General features: G+C 49.5%; 1 protein-coding gene across 5 annotated transcripts in view; it reads left to right on the plus strand.

The window, feature by feature from the left end:
* The window catches only part of LOC146798510 (cytochrome P450 2F2-like), a 443,597-nt gene that overhangs the window by 401,753 nt on the left and 19,421 nt on the right, over positions 1 to 22,423 (plus strand). The window contains exon 10 of one of the 5 annotated variants that reach the window (XM_085625792.1): positions 1,863 to 1,924. The exons of 3 other annotated variants lie outside the window; for them this stretch is intronic. In XM_085625792.1, the coding sequence (XP_085481918.1) occupies positions 1,863 to 1,897 (35 nt within the window). In that variant the 3' untranslated portion in view covers positions 1,898 to 1,924. Of the gene's footprint in view, positions 1 to 1,862; positions 1,925 to 11,676; positions 12,744 to 22,423 lie in introns of those variants that run through there. One more of the 5 variants, XM_085625791.1, reaches the window with a different exon arrangement.

Below are 22,423 nucleotides of genomic sequence, written 5' to 3' on the forward strand. Positions count from 1 at the left end.
GGGTTCAAGGAGTGACCCTATCCCCGAGATTATGGGTCTACCTGGAGGGGGTAGCACCCCTTTATGTATTTTCGGTAATACATAAAAGTATGGAACCACTGGAAATGTAGTTTTCAGGAACATTGCCTCATGGTTTGTAATCCTGCCTTGTTCCAACGCATCATCTACTCGATCTTTGATGATGGCCATAAGCCTCTTGGTTGGATCCATTTTGAGAGGCTGGTAGAAAGTGCCATTATTAAGTTGTCTCTTGCACTCACTTCTATACGCTTCTGTGTCCATGATTACTGTGGCGCCCCCTTTATCCGCAGGTTTGATGGTGACTGACCTGTCCATCGATAATGTCTGGAGAGCAAAGTTTTCATTCTTGGACAAATTCATGAATTGTCGATTCTCAAGCTGAAAAAGCGTTTCAGCATCTCTCAAAACAGCCCTCTCAAAAGTGAGTATTTCCGGGGGAACTAGATGTGTAGGTGGATTAAAAGTGGACTTCGGGCGTAAGCCAGTATTGGTGGTGTTCTCCTCGTCGGCCTCTTGTGGTTTCTCTCTGAAGAACGCACGTAATCTCACTTTTCTAAAGAAGGCAGCTAGTTCTTGTCGAGTTTGAAATGAATCTCCTTTGTATGTTGGAACATACCCAAGCCCCTTCTCTAGAACGTTGGTCTCATCAACAGTAAGAGGGCGTTCACTTAAATTGACAATCAAGCTGTCACGTTGCTTGGTCCTGGTGTCGCAGGATCTCTCAGGTTGCTCCGTGTACGAGACGATGGAGGAGGGCTCCAATGGACGCTTGGTTGAGATGATCTTCTCTTGCCTCTGGAGCGGCGTTGGCCTTGTCCTAAAAAAGGCTGTTGTTGGAAATTGTCAGGGTGCAATGGACCAGGATACATTGGATCCTGGAAGTAGGGTTGTTGGAAGTTGTAGGGTCCGGGTGGCCACCATTGTGGCTGAGGGGGACCTCCAAAGAAATTACCTCTCCTGGGACCCCTTCTCCTCCAGTTTCGACCTCTTGAGGATTGATACGTGCCTGGATCTGAGTCAGATGAGTTACCATCGCTACCAGACGTAGAGTAATTCGAACCTGACCTTCCACTTTGTTGGTTGTATGTGGGAGGAACATAGGAATCACTTGTGTAGGGATAAACTTTAGTCATAGAGAATTTAGCCAGATATTTGTTAGACAAGTCTGGTCCTAGCACCGTTATGGCTTGTGAGCTGTGTTTGATTAGTGTAGACAGCTCGACACATGCGCACTGTTGAGGGGCAGAGTTAGCATACTTATTACACATGCGCAGTCCGCTACAGCTGTGATCCCGGCTGGGTCTTCACGCCGTTTCTAAATCTAACAGGCTTTGCTTTGGCCACCCCGGTGAACAGACGCAGCTGTGTACAATGAAGGTTCCTATAAAGCACTCCCTTCCTCTCTCGTCGGCACCTCCGGTCTTTACTCATAGACCGCCCCGGGGTACCGACGGATAGGTAAGCGCTACCTCTTGCTCTATGACTGCTTTCTGAATTTTGATTCTGGGAGCATTTTTTCCTCACTATATCTAAACCATACAGAAGCTTGGCATTACTCGAATATATGCGAGTGATCTTTAAGATAAAGTATTGGGTTTCGTCGTTTATCCTGTTAAGAACCCTTGCTTGACACTGAAATTGAGATCTTTTTGAAACTTTCAAAGTTCCCTACCCTGAGAATTAATCCCAGTAAGGGTTAACATCATTTTAAAACCATGCTGCCTGCCGTCACATTTATGCAATACATGGACGTTGCCTATATTCTTTTAGCCATTTTGATGGGGAGTAATAATTTTGGCATGTTAGTTAGCAGCCTTTCTTTTTCTTCTCCCCTCTATTAGAGCGGGCCCCTTTCCCTGAGCAGAGACCAGGTTGAGGTGAGGGTATCACCCATAGCTCTGGGGTAAGTGCAATCTAATACATTATTGGATGCATGAAGCATAAATTTGTGCTTCTAAAGACGGTATTTGATTACTGTTGTTTTGCTGTTTCAGACAACATTGATGATTTGTTGCATTTCTTATTTGTTTCTCTTTGCTTTCCTAGGTATCCGGTTTTGACATCTGTAGAGTTAACCGGTGGTAGGAATGTCTGTATTTTTCATTATACTTTTATACACTTTTACATAGTAGCAGCAATTTAGGTCCTGATGAATGCCCTTGATACTACACAGATCCCAATGGGCAGAAACATGTCGACCAGATACTATGGACAATGAGCATAATGACAATGTATTTATGCTGAGTTGCCATTTTGCTTTTTAATGTTGGCAGAGGCACTCTACCAATTAAAGCACTTTTGAGTTCCCCTAGCCATTTTTATCGTCACTTTTATGATTTAGTGCTGCACTTTTAGAACCCCTTTCACGTGAGCGAGGGCTTACTACATTTCTCTTGTTATCATTGGTGGAGATCTGACAGCAACCCTTGTATGCCACTTCTCTTTACTCGCAACCGGGTCGTTCCATCAGGACCTGGGGCGCTGTATCAAGAGACACAGACCCAGATGATGACAAACACACTGACTCCTTGGTGATTGATGGGTTCTGTTCCTAGAAGGGTTCTCTATTAATAAGAGATGTCGGAATCAGTAGATATGCTTTCTTCTTCTTCTCTGTTGACACAGCACTAGACCCGGGTTGATCAGTGTTATAGTATATACTATAGGCACCAACCCAGTGCGCTGACATCAGTTCTTTTCTTTCCGAGCCTGTATGTGCAGATTGAAGAGAGCTACCTCCAGTCACTTTCTTACTGTTTTGTTTCCCAAAGTTTGGTCAAAGCCTTTTTTGAGACTTTGTCTCCTGGTGTGCAAGAAATGCCCCCTAAGAAAGCAGCAGGTTTCAAACCTTGTGATGCCTGTCAAAGGCTGATGTCTGTGATGGACCTACACCTGGTTTGCCTATGGTACTTGGAGCAGGACCAAGACTCAAAGGCCAGAGAGGACTGCTGTGCCATGCACCCAAAGGCTTGGCGGAAGTACTCCTTGAAGCTGCTCACCACCCAACATTGAACAGTCCCACGGCGATAAAGATGCCGGTTTCATGCAAAGATCAGGGACCGCTCACAAAGCCACTCTTAACATTCATCATCTCCATCAAAGTTGTCGAGTAAGTCCCATAAAAAGAAAAAGTCCAAGAAATTGAAGCACTCTTTGACTCCACCGCACCGGTCCAAATCTTTGGACGAGATGTGGGAATGACTACATAGGTCAAGGCCCGCTTCTATGTGTCCACCCAAAGCCTGTACCTGGCTTCACGCCTCCCAGCATCTCCCGGAGCAACCACAAACCAACTCAAAGAGTTCTCTGAGGCCATCCACCTCATATGTGGCTAGCCCAACACCTCTGGAGTGCTTTCAGAGCCTCTGGGTTCGAAGGGAGTCCCCACTAAATTCCTACCGACGGGTTGGCCCTTGGTGTCAGTTGAGCCCCTTGGATCCTCTGTCGGATTTAGAGTGGCTCCAGCGACGAGACCATGACCCTCTGCAGAGTCTGCTCCAGTGTCGTTGTTCCTGGCACTGCTGATGCCGACTGGATCATCATGCCTGACTCTGATACAGAGCTGGATAAGTGTCACCCGAGGCTAACTCCAAAGCTAACTCCGACACTGGCCAGAAACATGCTCTCCGAACCGGAGCCATTTCCTTTTTTTATTTGATAGGCCTGCAGAGAGAGATGATTGGGAGGGGTCTCAGGAAGGACCCTTATGGTTACCTTAACCCTCCAGATGAGCCTGAGGATAACTGGTACGAGGAACTGGCAGATGCCAGTGATTTGAACACCTCACCAGACACTGGCTTGATCTCTCCCCCCACCGTGTCTATGGAGGAAGGGGCCTCTTTTGCAATGGTGGTGTACAGAGTGACTGAGGTCCTGGACCTTCAGCTTCCCTTGGCAGCATTCAGGATGAATATCTTGATAGAGATGCTTCAGCTGGACGTTTCTCCCACTGAACCTCTCCTCCCATTTAATGAAGCCCTTATGGATCTCCTGCTTGGGGCCTGGTCCAAGCCCTGCACAGGGGCTCCTGTGCACACGACAATTGTCTGCCATTGCACCACTCCTGGTGTTCCCAGTTTTCTCCAGCACCACACCCCAAAGAGCTTGGTGGTGCAAGCCTCCACCTCAAAAGGTAATCCTGGCACATTCCCTACCACTCCACCAAATAGGGAATCCAAAAGCCTTTATACCTTTGGCAAGAGGATGTTCTCTTTCACCAGCCTAGCACTGTGGTCAGTGAACACTGCTTGCCTAATGGCCCGATACATCCACAAAGTTTATTTGGTTGCGCAATTGCTGCCCATGGTCTCGGAGGAGGCAAACGCCATACTGTCACAAGCAATTACAGATGGCAGAGATACATCAAAGTTCACTATTCACTGCGGACTGGAAACTACTGACTCGCTAGGCAGAGCAATTGCGTTGTCAGTGGCACTTAGATGCCACACCTGGTTGAGAACCGCTGACATTTTGGGGGGTGTTCAAGCTTCCCTTATGGTCATGAACTTCAATTGCTCCCGCCTCTTTGGCAAAAGGCAGACTCAGCTTTGTAGCACTTTAAAGACAGCAGGCTACTGCCAGGTCCTTGGGCATCTCCATTGCCCCCCGCCAATCCCATGTTGCCTTTGGTCCCTTCCAAGGCTATGGTAGAGGCTACCAACTGCATCCTTTCCCATACAGCCACCAGGGCCGAAGGGTGTGAAGAACCAGAACCTTTTGGGCCTGGCGGCGCAGGGTACGCCCTAGTCTCTGGAGTTCTCCTGCTCAGCTACACAGAGACACGGGACACTCTGTCGGCGTTAGAAGATCAGATTTATTTAGCTGCAGCTAGTACAGTTATCCCAGAAGTACACAAAGTAGGTTCTCAGGAGACTGCCACTTCACTCTGTGGTGCACAGGTTTATATACTATATAGGTAACATATACATTAACCAAATGCACTCCCAGAACACACAAGAAAGAGCCAATAAGGAAAGTTGGAAAACAGGACAGAACCAATAGGAGAAATTGAAAAACAAAAGTGTCAGATGGCTCGAAGAAACCTCTCCTCCAACTATGTTTGTCACCCCTCCTCCAAGCTAATTCATTAACAGATTTGTAACTAACTTGCAGGTGGCGAGATACGTTTGTGTGTGTTGGAGGAAAGTTGTGAAACGAGAGAATGCTAGCAGAAGACAGTGAAGGCCAGATGATAACATAAAGTCAGGAAAGAATAGTGTGAATCAACAGATAGTTGAGACGGGGATTAGAAAAGCCAGACAGGGATTAGTGTACTCGGCCAGTCCTAACACCAGCTTTGCAAATAGAGGCAGAAAGCGTATTTCGACACCAGGTTGCAGAAAAAGCAGAATAGACTTTGTTCCCCGTGCTGCCTGAGTGATGGCAACACAAAATGGCGGTGGAGCACAAAATGGCGGGTCGATTCGATCGTGATCAGAAATCGAAGTTCCTCAGGTGTATTAGCCTTTTTGTAGCCGTGAACACAGTTCACACACACAACCTGGGATCACCAACCAGAAGTCGACCCAGCCCACCACTCCCATGGCAGCCGCAGCCTCCAAAGCCTTTTAGGTTGCCCTCATATAACAACGGCCACCCAGTGGGTGGTAGGATCCACTATCACATGCCCCACTGGCAGTCCATAACATCAGAAAAGCAGGTACTCCAGATCATTAAATGGGGCTACTCCATTCCCTTTTTGGAAATCCCACCACTCATGTCCCCTTTTTATGACCGCCTAATGAAGCACCACCTTTCCCTGCTCCGTCAGGATATACAGACTCTTTTGCCCAAAGGAACAATCGAGAGGGTGCTAGAATTGGAAGTATGTAGTGATTGCCACTACTGCTACTTTCTGATGCCTAAAAATTGGTTGACCTCTCCACCCTATTCTAGACCTAAGCCTTCTCAACTTCTTCCTAAAGAAGGAGAAGTTCATGATGCTCACATTAGCTCAGGTCCTGTAACCCTTGGCCCGGGAGACTGGATGCTAGCATTGGACTTACAGCACCCTTTCTTCCATGTCCCCACCTGATTGCCCAGAGATGTTACATGTGGTTCACGGTGGGCTAAGAGCAGTTTCAGTTCACTGTGCTCCCCTTTGGCTTTACCAGCATCTCCTAGGTGTTCACCAAGGTTATGGGGGGGTTGCAGCAAATCTGTGGAGGTGGAGGGTTCCATTCTTATCTCAATGACTGGCTGTTGAAGGCAGGTTCACCCCAGTCATCTCTACTCTTGATCCCAAAACAAGTGCTGAGTGTTGATCATGCCTGAACCTTTTAGGTCTGTACTGGCTCCCAAAAAGGATTCCAAGAAAGTGCTGTTGCCGCTGCCCAATAAATGGGAAGAAGGGCAAGAGGAGTAGGAAGGAGAGCTATGCCATTGATATCATAAAATGATGAAGTAAGTGCACCGAAATGTGATACTTCAACAAACAGGGTGGGTGGGGTCATGGTCCCTGTGCAAGAAGCTCTACGCATCGGATCAGACTGCCCCTTTGGGATGATCTTCGTCATAGCAGGAGGGCAAGATCTTACGTCCGAACCTGCACCCACTCTGCCTTCGTGCTTGAACAAATGCATAACAGCAGTTGAAAGGTTTTTATCTTCTTTCTGAAGTCTGCAATGTAATTCTGGAAGCCCGGCACCCCTCAACCAATACAGTATACACCTGCCATTGAGACAAATTTGTGGCATGTTGTGCCTCCAAGAATGTTGACCCCCTTTTTGCACCCCTATCCCACGTTTTGTTGTTCATACTTTTCCTGGCCAGAAAGAATTTGCTTTTGCACTGTTAACGGTTACTTGTCAGCCATTACAGCTTTCTTGAGGTTGCTGGACCAACCTTATTTATTCAAATCACCCCTTGTGACTCATTTTCTAAAGAGTCTTCAACATTTGTTCTCTCAACAACCACCTTAATGATCATTCATCATGCCCATTGGGACCTCTAACTGGATTGGTATTTCTAATGTCTGCACCCTTTGAGTCTCTACACAACTGTTCTGTCCATTTATCACCATCAAAATGGCTTTTGTGGTGACCATAACATCGACCAAGAGGGTTAGTGAGCTGCAAGGGCATTCCATGCACCCTGTCTACATGACATTCTATTCAGAAAAACTAGTACTTATGATTCATATCTCCTTTCTTCCAAAAGTGGTGACACCTCTTCATGTGCATCAGACCATCACCATACCTACCTTCTTTGCTTCTCCACATCCTTCCAAAGAAGAGGACAAACTCCACCATCTAGACGAAATAAAATCATTGTCATTCTACATTGATTGTACCAGAGAGTTCAGGTGACTGATCAACTATTTGTTGGGTATGTTGGAACGAAGAAAGGAAAGGCTGTGCAGAAATGGACCATCTCAGAATTGGATTGTGCTCTCCCTTAAAATCTGCTATGCATTGGTCAAGAAGCAACCCCCGGAGAGCTTGTGAGCTCATTCCACCAGAGCCAAGACTGCGACTACTGCATTAGCTCACAGACTCCTTGACCTGGATATCTGTCAGGCTGGAATGTGGGCGTCTATGCACACATTTACTAATAACTGTTGCCTGGACAATCAAGTCCATGGTGATGGGCATTTTGCCTGCATTGTCCTACAGGACTTTTTTTTCTAACATGTTTGCAAACCTACCTCCGGGGAGGTACTGCTTAGGTATTTATTCAAAGGTAAGGAATTTGCAGCTAAAAGTCTCTATCAGAGGATCAAGTTACTTACTTTTATTAATGCCTTATCTGGTTAAGAGTCTACTTAGCTGCAGATTCCTTACCAGCCCTCCCATCTTCGCCGCTCTGTGAACAGATTTCTTCACAGAGGGTACTTTTATGAGGTCCTTAGTGCTGCATGCCAGTACATCAGCGACCTTTGTGTCTCCGCATTTCTGGCATGGAAAGGTTGTGAAAAGTAAATTTTGTCAGTGTGCTGGGGTTGTGCCTATACAAGCACCGTGCATGTCACTTTTGGTGCACACAACCCCAACACGGAACAACAATACCTACCGGTACATAGTGGTACTGCTGAAATGTTTCGGGATCTAGTCTGATGCCTGGGGATAATTCTAAAGTAAGGAATCTGCAGCTAGATAGAGTCACTACGAGATAAGGCACTACTGAAGGTAAGTAACTTGTTCTTCTGGTATAAAACTCTTTAGGATTGAGCTATGGCCAAAGATGAATAGCTGTGTTAAGAAAGAGGGAGGACACTATTCAAGATTCATACAATTTAGTCATCTTCTGGGCTGCTTTGCACAGTGGCGTAATGCAAAATGATGCGGGCTCATGTACAATATTTAGGGACCCCTGTATCCTATTTTACAGATAAAAAATACGTGGGCCATGATCCTTTGCAAATAGGAGACACAGCCAGCAGCAAACACCATCACACAGCAACCACAGACACACTCACAACTCACCCATCACACAACTCACACACCATTAGCACCTCACCAAAAACACTCACACATACAGCTAGCTAAACTAACACTAACCCACTCTCACTTGCACCCTCACACACACATCACTCACCACCACCACCCATCACCATGCCCCCAAAGAAGAATCCAAAGTTCACAGATGATGAGTTAGAAGTGCTGGTAGACGAAATCATCAGAGTAGAGCCACATTTATTTGGTACATTGGTGCAAAGGACCCCCATGTCAAAGAAAACAAAGATGTGGGTTAGGATTGTGGGCACGGTGAACGCACAAGCACCAACGTTGCGCACAAAGGACGATATCCAGAACAGGTGGTATGACGTGCGCAGGAGGGTCAAGAAACTCATCGAACAAGGTCACGCCTTGAGTGAGCGCACCGGCGGTGGCCCTCCTGCCAAACCAGTCTACTTCAGGACCTGGGAGGAGAAGGTGCAGGACATCCTACCACCAGAGAGCCTCCATGGTCTAACAGACATACCAGAGCCTGGTGAGTACACAACCAATATACTCAATATTGTGTGGCAAGGGGACAGTGAAACCATGCACCGTAAGCAAAGCCACAGTAACCAATAGATAATCATCCCGAGATGTGTATACTAGTCAGACAAACACAATACCTGCTATCTCATAGTGACTTGGAACTGTTTCATGACATGTGCAAACCTAACAACAAATAGAGAAAGCCAGTGGCACAAAGCCAAATAAACACTGTCAGACAGTTTGCCACCACAAACACACTACCTCACATTGCAGATGACTGACAGGAAGGAATAGTGGGTATGCAGGTGAAGTGAGTGTATCCAAAAGCATGATGGGGTTTGTCGTCACAGATAATGCTCCCCCTTAAAATTGGCCCATCAAGACCTCTCAGAAACATGCCCACATCAAAGGGAGTGAAAAATGACTGACAAGATAGCTGACACTGACAGGGTCCTGCTGTGGGGAGCACAAGGCCCTGGTAGGGGTTGTGTGCAAATCAGAAGCAGGCCACCACTAACTGACATCCTGAAAGACAACTTGCACGCCCTCCAATGGAAGCATGTTTCATGGTGGGATGTCTGGCCAGGTGGGAAGGAGGACTGACAGCCCTGACCATACTTACCTGCATGTGGAGACACCGCCCCAGCACAAACTCCACACAAGTCACCGGGTAGAATGCATTGACCCACACCTCAGTGAAATATCAGCAAAAGATACCCCGTACTGGGTGCTGCTGTGTGAAGCACAGGGGCTCTCTTTGGACTTGTAGCCAAACAAACACCAGGATTTCACAGTCAGCCATCTTGCCATTGCTGTCACACTCCCTCACAGGAAAGCAGAGTCAAGAGGAAGGAAGTATGGGCATGCTGGGAAGGGGGGGTGTAGCCAAGAGCATGATGGGATTTGCAGTCACAGACAATCCCCAGCCACCCACATGGCCCTGCAAGCTCACACTGAACCATGCTCACCTCACAGGGAGTGGGAATGGACTGACAAGATGTCTGAAACTGGGCCTGAGAAATTATGTGGCTGGCAATCACACATATGCACTGGCCAAACAAAACCCGGTCGCACTCACAGCAGTTGCAACCATATGTTCTAAATCATTGTCTGGGGATGCAGTGTCCAGGGGTCCCCCCTGGCCGGGCAGGGGAGGTGTGTCTTGCAGATGACAAATGTGGAGACCCATATATGGTACATTACACAAAACACACAGGAACTCACATATACATCATTGACAGGGGACATCTGAAAGTGAATGGAATGACACACCAATCTAGCCGACACCATAGCATGTTCACATTCACACTCGGTGCTGTTGTGAGCTGCATCCTACTCCTACATCGTGCTGACACATAGGCATCCTTCACACAACACACCACTCACTGACATAAACACTGTAGATACAAGGTCAAACCTGGACAGCATTGGAGGAGACATGCTACTCACAGCAGCCAAACTGCAACACACACACCACCGGCCCTCACTGTCATGAGTATCCCTGGGCGTAGTTCGTGAAGTAGCACTTCGTAAAGCTACGCAAAGTGCACTTCGCACTACGCGAGCTACGCGTAGCACTTTGCAAACTGCGTAGTACCTTGTTCGCACTGTGCCAGATGTCGTTTTCAATGATTGCACAGTGCGGACAAGCAACCGGCACTGTGCAATCATTGAAAATGGCATCTTGCACAGTGCGAGCTGTAGTTTTCTGCTGCTCGAGTAGATTTTTACTCGAGCGGCAGCTTTCTCAAGTTCAACGCGAACTGGTAGTTTCTCATCGCGAGCGGTCGTGAGCATACGCGACCACTCGCAATGAGAAACCTGACCTCCTCACGTTGGGAATCTCGCCGGGAGGTTTATTTTCCATGCTCGCGATCGCCAACTTGATGTTGCTGATCGCGAACAAGGAAAAAGTCTCGCCGGGATGTCATTTTGCTTGCTCGCGGTCGCCAACTTGACGTTGAGGACCGCGAGCAAGCAAAAAATGACCGCAGCACTACGCAACACTACGCTACGCGTGTTCGCACTGTGCTACGTGCAATTCGCGTAGTGCGAAGTAGCGCGAACTTCGCAAACTACGCGAGCGTAACGCAGTGCTATGCCCAGGCTTAGTCATGAGCATTGAAAAGCCAGAGTGCTATATTGCCCAATCCATGTCACCATGGAGAACATTTACAAGTCAAATCACATATGCATGTACAAAACTCAGCACCAGGTTCATTAACGATGGTGACATCATCACTTGCATGAAATGAGATGGGAACTAGAAACACTGGAATAAAACACTTCCTCCAAAGAGATCACAGGCATACCAGACTGTGACCAGGTCGTACCAATACACAAATGTGGCACACAAAGACGAGCAAACTCTGCTACCACACATGCCCCAATAGTACAACATATCCCCAGTGGAATAGCATGTATGTCCTTGTTAAATCTCATATGTTTACAGGGATGACACACCTGTGTCAGCAACGTGATGGCCCTTGAGTAGTAATGGTCATGTACAGACAAATCTATCCATGAGCTGGGCATGCGCACACTTCGACATGCACATTGAAAGGTTTCATTTTGGCTGGGCAATGTGCAACAATATCGATCTCTGTCCGTGACAACCCGAAACAAAGCAGTGTACAGGCAGGCATCCGTTCGTACAGTAGAAAATGTCATGTTTGTGAACCATTGATGCCTGTAGAAACATAACTTACATTGTGTGTCTCTTCAAACACAGGTGGTGCCGGGGACACAGCTCCAAATGAAGAGGATTCCCAGTCCCAGACTCTGGTGGACACTTAGCTCTCTGGTTTGACTCTGTCTCTGTCCTCTTCGGATGACGAAGAACAACCTGGCACCTCCGGTGTGAGTCATCATGCAGCACCAGCAGCACCAACATCTGCACTCCCTGTACCCATGCCTCCAGCATCTGGAAACAGACAGGGCACCCCCGCCAACATGGACAGACCAAGGCCACAGAACACCTACAGCACAGGGACACAGGACCCACCTGGAAGCTGCAGCCAACTCTACCAGCAACACCACCCAAGGGGTCCCAGTGTCACCTGTGCGTGCCGCCGCTGGTGCTGCCCGTGTGGATAGGGGGGCTGGGAAGGGTGGGAGGCAGAGGGCGTGCCTTGCAGAGGGTGCTGGACAGCATGATGACCCCCAACTGGCACGCATCATAGATGCGTACCAGGATAGCACCGGAGGATTTGGCCAGTTAGTGGGCATCCTCAAGGACATACAACAGGAGCAGGCTGCCCACCATACCCGCATGGAGGCAAAGTGGGACGCCCTTACTGAGGTGCATCGGGACATACTCCAATGCCTCCGCCAGATCAGCACAAACATGTCCACACCTCCCTGTGTGGCCACAACATCTGTAGCCACACCATCTGCCAGTGCCACTGGGAGGGAGGAGGACTCTGGCGGAGAGTCCACTGCACCGCAGAGTCCTGCACCTGAGGATCCCCCACCCAAGAAGAAAAGGGGTCGTCCAAAGAAGGACATGTGAGACGCAGATGTCCCTGCACATCCCCCAGGGCCTCTAAACCTGTTCTGGACAATGTTATTTGTGCGCAACCCGTTCACCTTGTCCAATCGCACACAACTCGCCCACATGACATGGAGGGTTCATGTGGGTCCAATGTAGCAGATGAATGTGGACTTTACTCTGGAAATTTCATCTACCAACACTTCCAACTCTACTGTGAACTTTGGATTCAAAACCCAATGTACAGCACCCACCATCCTATGCACTTTCCTCCCACATGTTCGAAAATAAACTCACCAGTACACCATAATTGCCTCTGTTGTGATTCCAACTTGTCATGTGTCATGGAGATGTTGATCTGCTAAACAACACAGTGCATGCCAAATACTACAACAGTGTGACCACAGTTAGGTGAGTCATGGTGATGTGACACGTGAGGGAGACACACGTCTATGGCACCACAGCACATACTCACCATGGCCATGTTACTCATCCCACACAATGATGTTGACCTGAAACACATTGGTATGCACAGACACAACACCAATCCACTGTCAGTGGTAACAAGTCCACAGGTGAGGTAAGCAAATGTCACTCAGATGTGGGAAGACAGACAACGCACCTAACAAAGCATAGAACAGGTTCATTACACATCAGCAACATGTTTATTCTAAAATAGTTGCAAGGCAATTGTATGTTACGGTGGACACACAGTCACAGAGTGTCTGAGAATTGAAGTGCAGGGGTGTGTGGCACATCACTTGATGGCAATTGACTACTCCCACACTGGTGTTGGATTCTGGGTGTTGGGGGTCAGTGTTGACCAAACAACAGGCAAAGTACCCTGGTTGGACAGACACAAGACACATTCAAAAGCACAGCAGAACAGGAGAGAAATGCAATACACATGCGCAAAACATGGCACAAGAAACCTACACAGAAACAAGTTAGCAGTACTACCCTATTGTGGAGTACAGACCACCTGAATGGACACATCACTGCACACATCCAGTCAAGTGGCACACAGACACACTCAGACAGCAACCGAGCAGCCACAACACATTTCAGGCTAACTCCATACATTGACATAACAACCCTGTAAACTCACATTCAGGTGAAGAAGTTGTTGATGTGTTGTGTGCGGACGCCACCCTCATCTTCATCATCACTGGCATCATGGCCCAAACCGGGATCCTCCACAGGTGGCGGAGGTCGGTCATCGTCATCCTGGATGAGTGGCACCTTCTTCTGCACTGCCATGTTGCGTAGCATGCAGCATACAAGGATAATTTATTTCAGGGAGTTGAGCTGGGCCAGGGAACTTGATGTACATTTCAAGGAAATGCAACATCCCCTCCAAGACATCGCGTAGCACACAACTAAACATAGTTTGCGACATACCCCCAGCAGTAGCCACAGTGTACTGGAAGGTACCAGTAGCAAAGAAGTGCAGGGCTGCCATCACCTTCACCTCTGGGGTCAGTGCTGTAGGGTATGTCTGGCCAGGTAGCAGATGTGGCACCAACTGCTCCACCAACTCCTCAATCAGTGGCCTGGTGAAGCAGTACTGTCAGATGCAGTCGCGTTCCTGCATGGTTTCAAGGTCTGCGAACGGTCGATGGACAGCTGGTGCCCTGCAGAACAGGGATGCACAAAGGAAAATTGTTGGTTCATCCACCCATGTGGCCATGACCAGGCTAAATATTACAGGATACATCATGACATTACACAATGTACTGAGGAGTGTGCTGTTGGGCATGGACACATATGTCACCTACATGACCATCACCTCACATCTCAATTCCACATGTCTACATAAGTCCCATGTAGTGCAATGGTCAATCATTGGGCTGTATCCCCCTACCTATGTACTGCTGTGAGGTTACAAACACACACCACAGTGACAAGTGAGGCCTGATGTCTCCCGGGCATACAGATCTTTGCCATGCAGATACCCAGGGTCCCTGTATTGCCACATCAACACTGGCATGACATGGCGTATCACGTACACGCCACAAGGCAAGCGTGATTCCCACAGGTAGTGGCCACTGTTGTCTCTGCAGGCCCTACATGGACATCTCTTAGACACACACACACCATCAAGGTTGCTGCACATACCACATGGATGTGGAGACTGTCTCCCATTGGGCACATTTGATCATCCACATCTGAGAAACAACATGAACACAGACTGTGGGTGCACATCAGAATTGTGGCTACAGGTCTCACTGTGACGTACATGCCATCAACCCCAGTGCTCAGGGTGTATGTGACATGTCCTAAACATATCCAACCTGCAACTGTGTCCGTGACTCATGCCCATAACTGTACAGTTGCTCATCACAGTGGTAATGTGCACAACACACAAAGGATTCTGCCCCCATGAACACGTGCATAGCCTGGGAGTGACTGAACAAAAGGGCCACACAGCAAACCAAATGTTGCCCTCCCACACACACGGGGAATGCAGCCTTACATGCCATGGGACACTGTGTGGCCAATGCTGTAGTGTGGTAGGTGTGCACATGTGTCCCTGGCAAGTACTTGTGTGTTGAAGCCGTCAAATAGTCACCCCAATGAGCTCTGACATGGGTGACAATGCGTACACATTGCACGGTTCATGATCAAGCCGTGCTTATGCTTTGCCATTGACTGCAATGAGGTCCGACACGGGTGACAATGCGTACGCATTGCACGGTTCATGACCGAGCCGTGCGTACACCTTGCCATTGACTGCAATGAGGTCCGACGTGGGTGACAATGCATTCGCAATGCACGGTTCATGACCGAGCCGTGTGTACGCTTTGCCATTGACTGCAATGAGGTCTGACGCTGGTGACAATGCGTACACATTACACGATTCATGACCGAGCCGTGTGTACGCTTTGCCATTGACTGCAATGAGGTCCGACACCGGTGACAATGCGTACGCATTGCACGGTTCATGACCGAGCCGTGCGTACGCTTTGCCATTGACTGCAATGAGGTCCGACGTGGGTGACTATCATGCATGCACGTCGGACAGGCATGTTCCGAGACAGGCGTATGCCTTGGCCATTGGATCGTATGGAGACGGGTGCATGTGTATTTTCAAAATACGCGTTGTACAGTCAGTTGACCGAGTCGGGTGCACCCATTGGCTCTGGACTTTCATGGAGACGGATACAGATTCAAAATTTGTCTGAGTTGTGCGCTGGAAATTCAGTATGATGCCTGCAACAATGTTGCAATTCCTAGGGTTTTATGAAGGTGAAGATTTAAACGATGCGGAAGACGTGTACGAGTTGTACATTTCCATGGATTGGCCAGATTCATGGAATGCAACCGTGTTGGACCTATCACTGGGGACACATGGCTCCGAGTCTGCCTCTGCAATACAGATATAAGGCTAGCTGGACCCCAGGGAGCTCACTTGCCTGCACTACATACTACTGGACCACATCCCAGCTACCACTGCTGCTGTCCCTGCATCCTCTGGCACTTGCTATGGCACGTACTCTGGAGAGGGCCCCAGCCTTCACTGAGGAGGAGAACCAGGCCCTGCTGGATGGGCTCCTTCCACAGTACAGCAAGCTGTATGGGAAACCAGGGGAGCAGGTGAGTGTGCAGTCCACTGCCTTCCTAATTGTGCATGTTGTCTGACTAGCAGTACTAGCAGTGTGTAAACCAGTGGCAAGCATACTCACTGAGTACTTTCATCCCCCAAAGTGTGTAGGTACATGTAATGAACAGGTGTTCTGCAGCTAAAGTGTATTTGTGCAAGCTTAAACTTCCCAGGCATTGTTAACATGTCAGACATGCAGGTCATTTGTCCTTTTCCATGGGTGCACTACCTGCGTCACTCATTTCCCTTTGTGATGATGACATGTATATCCAAATGTGTGCAGCACAAATATGGAGCATGTGTGTTAATGGACTTTTAACTTTGTCATTCTCACAGGTTGATGACCACCAGCAGCAGGAGAGATGGCTGACCATCACCCAGGCAGTTCGTTCGGTGGGGGTCTACAAGCACCGGATACGCAACTGCCAGAAGAGGTGGCAGGACCTTCGGGGCTGGACCCAGAGTTTCGCAAGGGTCCAGCTGAAGCTGTTGCCTCCTCGCAGGAGGGGCGGACTCCGGACCCTGACCCCCCACATGCTCCGGATACTGGCGGTGGTCTTCCCGGACCTGGATGGGCAGCTGAAGGCCCGACAGCAGCAAGGAGGGGGTACGTCCATGCATCATCTGTGTACTATGTCTGACATGCTAATTGCAGTCTTTTGGCCTGGTCACACTTCCACATTATGTAGGTCTTGTAGTCCAATACTCAGGTCCCTCAATTGTGTGATGCACTCTCCTCTTCTTATCCACAGGTGTGGCCCCTACAGTCTGTTGCTTGTGTAACTTGGGCACTGTGTCCCTGCAGTCAGCTATGCTTCAGCTTCCGGACAGCATCTGTTTCCGTGACTCTGTTGTGTGTTTCATGGGTGGGTCAATTGTTTATCCAATGCCTGAGATCTGACATGTGATCTGTGTGTGCCCTTGATATGTGTGCCAATTGCTGGTCTGAGTTGCCACATGTGACTTGGGTAAGACCTGTGTGACATATAGGTGTGTGACCATTTGACAGCGCACAATGGTGTATGCAACTGTGCTCTTCAGGCAGCTGAGTTACATGCACAGCAGACTGTGATGTGCTGATATACAGGGAGTTGTGTTCACAGAGACTCATATGTCTGATTTGTATGATGAGGGGTCTTCTGGTTCCAGGATATGTTGTTTGCAGGGGCTGGGCAAATGCACTTGTCAGCTGCAAAGTTTGCTTTACCCCTGAGCTATGATTGTGACACAGTGCATACTGTTGTTGTCTGGATGCCCTGCCCCAGTGACAGGAGACAGTGTTGACTCACTTTCCAGGCATGCCAGTGCCATGGCATTCAACTTGCTAAGAGTGATCCTGCATTGTGTTCAAGTGTGCTCCATGAACCCCATTGTGGCACTGACTATCAGGACATGAGAACATCATAGTGTGTGTTGCTGGCATGCATCACATGCATGTGAAATGAGTCTCTGCCCATTCCTTCATGCGGACACCTGTACTGAGTCAGTGGCAAGAGATGTGCTGTGTGTATAGTGACATACTCCTACATGTTCACTTGCATGTTCAAAAAATGTGTGGGTGGTGCATGTTGGCACATTGGGGTATTAGCATCCAACATGCAACAGACATATGGGTGCAAGTCCAGGAGGGATATGTGTGCCATGGTTGATGGTGAGACTGACAATTGGCTTATTCTAAACAGTGTGAGCACTTTGAGCAGTGTTCAGCTGATGATGCCAGGCCTTGCCCTGTGATGTGATGTACTCACTGTGGTGTGTGCAGTCAGTGCAGGTGACTGATGTTGTTCTCTTTCTTCCTATTTCTATCCAGATACATCCATGGCCACAGGAGGGGACAGCTCCACAGACCAGGAGGAGCCACAGAGCCTGACTGGGACAGAAGTAGAGGAGTCGGGGGGACCCAGTGGCACGGAGGGCGAGTGGAGCCACACTGACGAGTCCTCAGCACCATCCACCCCAGCTGAGGGCCACAGCAGCTCGGAGGGTGACTCCCTTGTGGAGGCGGGTGTCAGCACCCACCAAACCCCAGCTAGTGAGGCTGTCCCTGCCACCGCCCCTACCACCACCATCACCACCCTCCCATCTGCTCCCATCCCAGAGGTCCGTGGAGGCTCCCGTGTTCGGGAGCATGTCTCCTTCGTGCCAGGCACCGCACCCCTGCCCCTGTACCCTCTGCTGCCCTGAGTGAGGTGTCTGTGGACTTACTTAGACAGATGCATGTAGGACAGACATCAATGCTGAGTGTCCTCAGTGTTGACGCAACTGGTGTCGTTCATGGAGGGCATTTCATCAGGCATGTCTGTCCTACAGAGGACCAATCAGTCCGTGGAGTCCTTCCTGACAGCAGCAGTGTCCCTCCTCCAACAGTCCCACACCCCTCCTACCCCTGCACCACCCACGATTCCTAGCACCGTACCTGTCCCAAGCACAAACACACCTGCACATTCTCACAAAGCCACAGACACGGGACACACCCAAAACAAGGTCTAGACCTGCACACAAGCAAGCGCAGGGGACTGATACCACACTCACAGGGGATGGTTTGCAGACACACGCACAGTCATCCACAACCACTCCACAGTCCTCCGATACCTCTCCCTACCCCCACCCTTCCCTTGACTCACCTGCAACCCCATCTCCACAGAAGCTCTTCCTCTGTGACCTTGGCCTCTTCCCCACAGATCCCACCAGATCCAGATTACAAGGGGAAGAGGAAGTCCCCACACACAGAGGGGAGTGCCCCTCACACCCAGATACCCTCCCCCAGGTGCAATCAGACTGAGGCCCCCACTCGCAAGTCCCCTCGGAGCCGGAAGAGCAAGACACCACCCCGCCCCGCAGCTCCATGGCGAAGTCTGCGTCCTCCATCCCCTAGGCCACCACTCCAGAGGTTCCCCCGCCACACCCTGCTCAGGTTCCCCCACCCATAGATACACCATCCACAAAATGCTGAGGCCCTCCACCCCTACCACTTGCTCTTCCACCCCCGTTCAGACGGTTAGTGCCACTGATGTGGGGACAGTGTCCCCCCCCCTCTGTCCTGCCGACCTCACCTGAACCCCATTCCGCTCACATTGAGTTAGGCACTGCAGTGGAGTCCACAACCACCCCGTCTGACTTGGGAACTGTAGTGGGGACCCAATGCACTCCATCTGACCTGCCCACTGAAGTTGTGCTAGCACCCACCCCATCTGACTTGTGCCCCACAGTTGTGACCACCCACTACTTCAGTCAGCTCCACTGCAGTTGCCAGTGACTCTCTTACCTCCACCACCCCTTCACTGCCTCCTTCTGCTGCACCCTGATCCTGTCCCTGTGGTGCCTGGCCTACCCCATGTATGCCCCTCCGAGGGGATGTCCCCTGTCCTTAGCAGTGCAGGCAAGCAACGTGTGACAGTTGTCACTCAAGTTCCCTTCTTATCACTTGATAATGGACTGGCCATTGGCCTTTGTTTTGAACGGACATTTAATTTTTCATCTGCTGAATAAAGCTTCTTTCTTTATCCTTGTGAATTTGATTTAGCTGTACATTATGTTGATGATGTTTAGCATGACCTTGCAGTTGTAATGCTGGATTTCAAAGGTTTTATACTGAGGTGTTGATGTGAGGTACTCCATGTGGTCCATGAGATATGTATCCTATTCTGGTCAGTATCCATGTCATCCTTTGCAGCTAACTGTTTGTGTCATGATCAACAATTTGTGATCATCTCATTTGCATGGTCACATCTGTGGCTTGCACACATGCACATATGATGTTATGTTATGTTAGGCCGCACTTTTTGAGCGCACGGCTACCCCAGAAGGGTGTCCCGGCGCTTTGGCAAAGAGGCCCAGAGAACAAGAAACCAAAGGCACAAACCTACTACAGTCACAGCGGGCTACTTAGTGAACAACAGAGTCTTCAACTCCTTCCTGAAAGCCAGGAGGTTGTTCATTTTCCGAAGGGAGAGTGGGAGCTCGTTCCACAAGCAAGCTGTCACGTATTGGAAGGAACGACCTCCCATCCGAACACGTTTGACCACAGGCACCTCCATTTTAGCCCGGTCCGCCGACCTCAGCGGCCTCCGCGGCACATAGAAAACAATACGCTTCCTCAGATAGTTAGGGCCAATCGCATGAAGGGCTTTAAAAGCCAGAGTGAGGAGTTTAAATCTAATTCTCCCCGAAATTGGGAGCCAGTGCAGCCTAGCCAGAAGTGCAGAGGCACTAGCTCTCCTGGGCAGCCCATAGATAGCTCTGGCCGCCGAATTCTGAACGATCTGCAGTCTGGATAACAGATACTTAGGTAGGCCTGCAAAAAGTGCATTCGCATAGTCCAGGCGGGAGCCCACGAGCGCCTGGACTACATTCCTACGGTACTGCAGTGAAAGTAGAGGAAGGAATTTCCTGAGCATCTTAAGGATGCTGAAACATTTCCCTGCTAATCCCAGGATGTGTGGACGGAAAGATAGATCATCGTCAAACACCACTCCGAGATTTTTTACCTGAGAAGATGGCTTCTCTGGGGGGGACATGTCCTGGGGCCACCATGTCTTCCAGCCCGGATCAGGGGCACAGCCGAAAAAAAGCAGCTCAGATTTGTCTGAGTTGCATTTCAGGCTGTGCCGCTGAAACCACGCAAAGACTGCACTCAGACAGTCCTTGATTCTGCCGCCGCTAAAGGCCTCTCCCTTCCTGCAGGTGAACAAGAGCTGGGTGTCATCAGCGTATGAGATGACCCGGGCCCCAAACGCCTCCGCTACCTCCGCAAGAGGGGCCATGTATATGTTGAAGATGGTGGGGCTCAGGATAGAACCCTGAGGCACCCCCACCTCCAGCGGATGCATTTCGGCCGAAAACGGCGGAGCCCAGATCACCTGTCGGCAAGAAAGGATTGAAACCAATCCAACACCGTCCCACGCAGACCAATCTCCCTAAGTCTTGAGAGAAGACCTGCGTGTGGGACGGTGTCGAATGCCGCCGATAGGTCCAACATAACTAGCATAGCCTTTCCCCCATGATCGAGCGTCTCCCTGATGGCGTCGGTAACCTCTACCAGAGCCGTCTCCGTGCTATAATTCGCACGAAAGCCGGACTGGGAATCATGCAGCAGTTTGTTGTTCTCAATAAAGGTGGTCAGAGTATGCTGAACATGTTTCTCCAACACCTTCGCCAGAGCAGGGAGGAGGGAGATTGGTCTATAGTTAGCGCATTGCAGGGGGTCGAGCAGAGGCTTCTTAATCAGCGGCAGAATGAGTGCGTGTTTCCATTGACGTGGAACCACCCCTGAACTCAATGAAAGATTAAGCAGGGGGTTCAGCAAACTGTTCAACGCCGAGGCCACCTTGCCCAGGCATTTCGCCGGACAAACATCCAGAGGCGAGCCAGATTGCAGCCTGGATAACAGCTCAAGCGATGTCTCACAGGACAACTGGGGAAAAACCGATAATACGGGCCCAGGTTCAGCCTGTGAGGGAGCTAAACAGGTCAACTTGTCCCCTAACACAACATCAGCCGTTTGGGAATCCACCGTTGGAAAAGTGTCCTGAATCTTTGAGATTTTAGTCACAAAAAACTCGGCGAGCTGTTTGATCCATTCTTCCGTATGAGAATGAACCGGGGTCCCTACTACAGGGTTGACAAACTCCTTCACAATCCTAAAGAGTTCCCGGCTCGTATTATCGGCTTTGTCAATTCTCTGCTCCAGATAATTCTTTTTGGCTGCGGCAATCTGCTTATAATAAGATTTTATCGCGTCCCGGTAATTCATTCGCTCCACAAGATCGTACTTGCGCCGCCACCGCCTTTCCAGCTTTTTACAATCTTGTCGCATTGTACGTAAAGTGGAAGAGAACCAAGGAGCAGAATTGAGATGAGGTGCTGTTCTAGCAGGCTTCAAAGGGGCCATCTCCTCGAATCTTGCCTGCATCCAGTTCTGGACCAGGATTAGGTCGGTTTCCAGAACCCCTGTCAAATGACACGGATATTGGCAGAGAGCATCGGAGAGCATGTCTGCTGTCACTAGATGGTAGGCTCTAAATTGCCGGGAGCCTTCCTCCCGAGCCCTTTGTCTAAGCTTAGATTCAAGCACTAGGTCAACGTTTATCAGATAATGATCTGACCAAAGGACCGGGAGTGGAGGGGACACCTCAATAGGTTTGGAGGAAAAAATCACATCTAATGTGTGGCCTTTCTCGTGAGTAGGGCTGTGGATAAAAGGGGCTAGCCCTAACATCTCTGTAATCTCACGGAGTTTGGTAGCCTCAGCATCGGTAAGACAGTCCATATGCAAATTTAAGTCGCCTAATAGCAAGCAGTGCGCCGAGCGCATACAGGGTACTGATAAGGCCGACTGTAGGTCCTCCAAAAAGGACCCAATGGGTCCAGGGGGTCGATAGAGGA

The sequence above is a fragment of the Triturus cristatus genome, chromosome 9, assembly GCF_964204655.1.
Source record: "Triturus cristatus chromosome 9, aTriCri1.1, whole genome shotgun sequence".
NCBI classification, from domain to species: domain Eukaryota; kingdom Metazoa; phylum Chordata; class Amphibia; order Caudata; family Salamandridae; genus Triturus; species Triturus cristatus.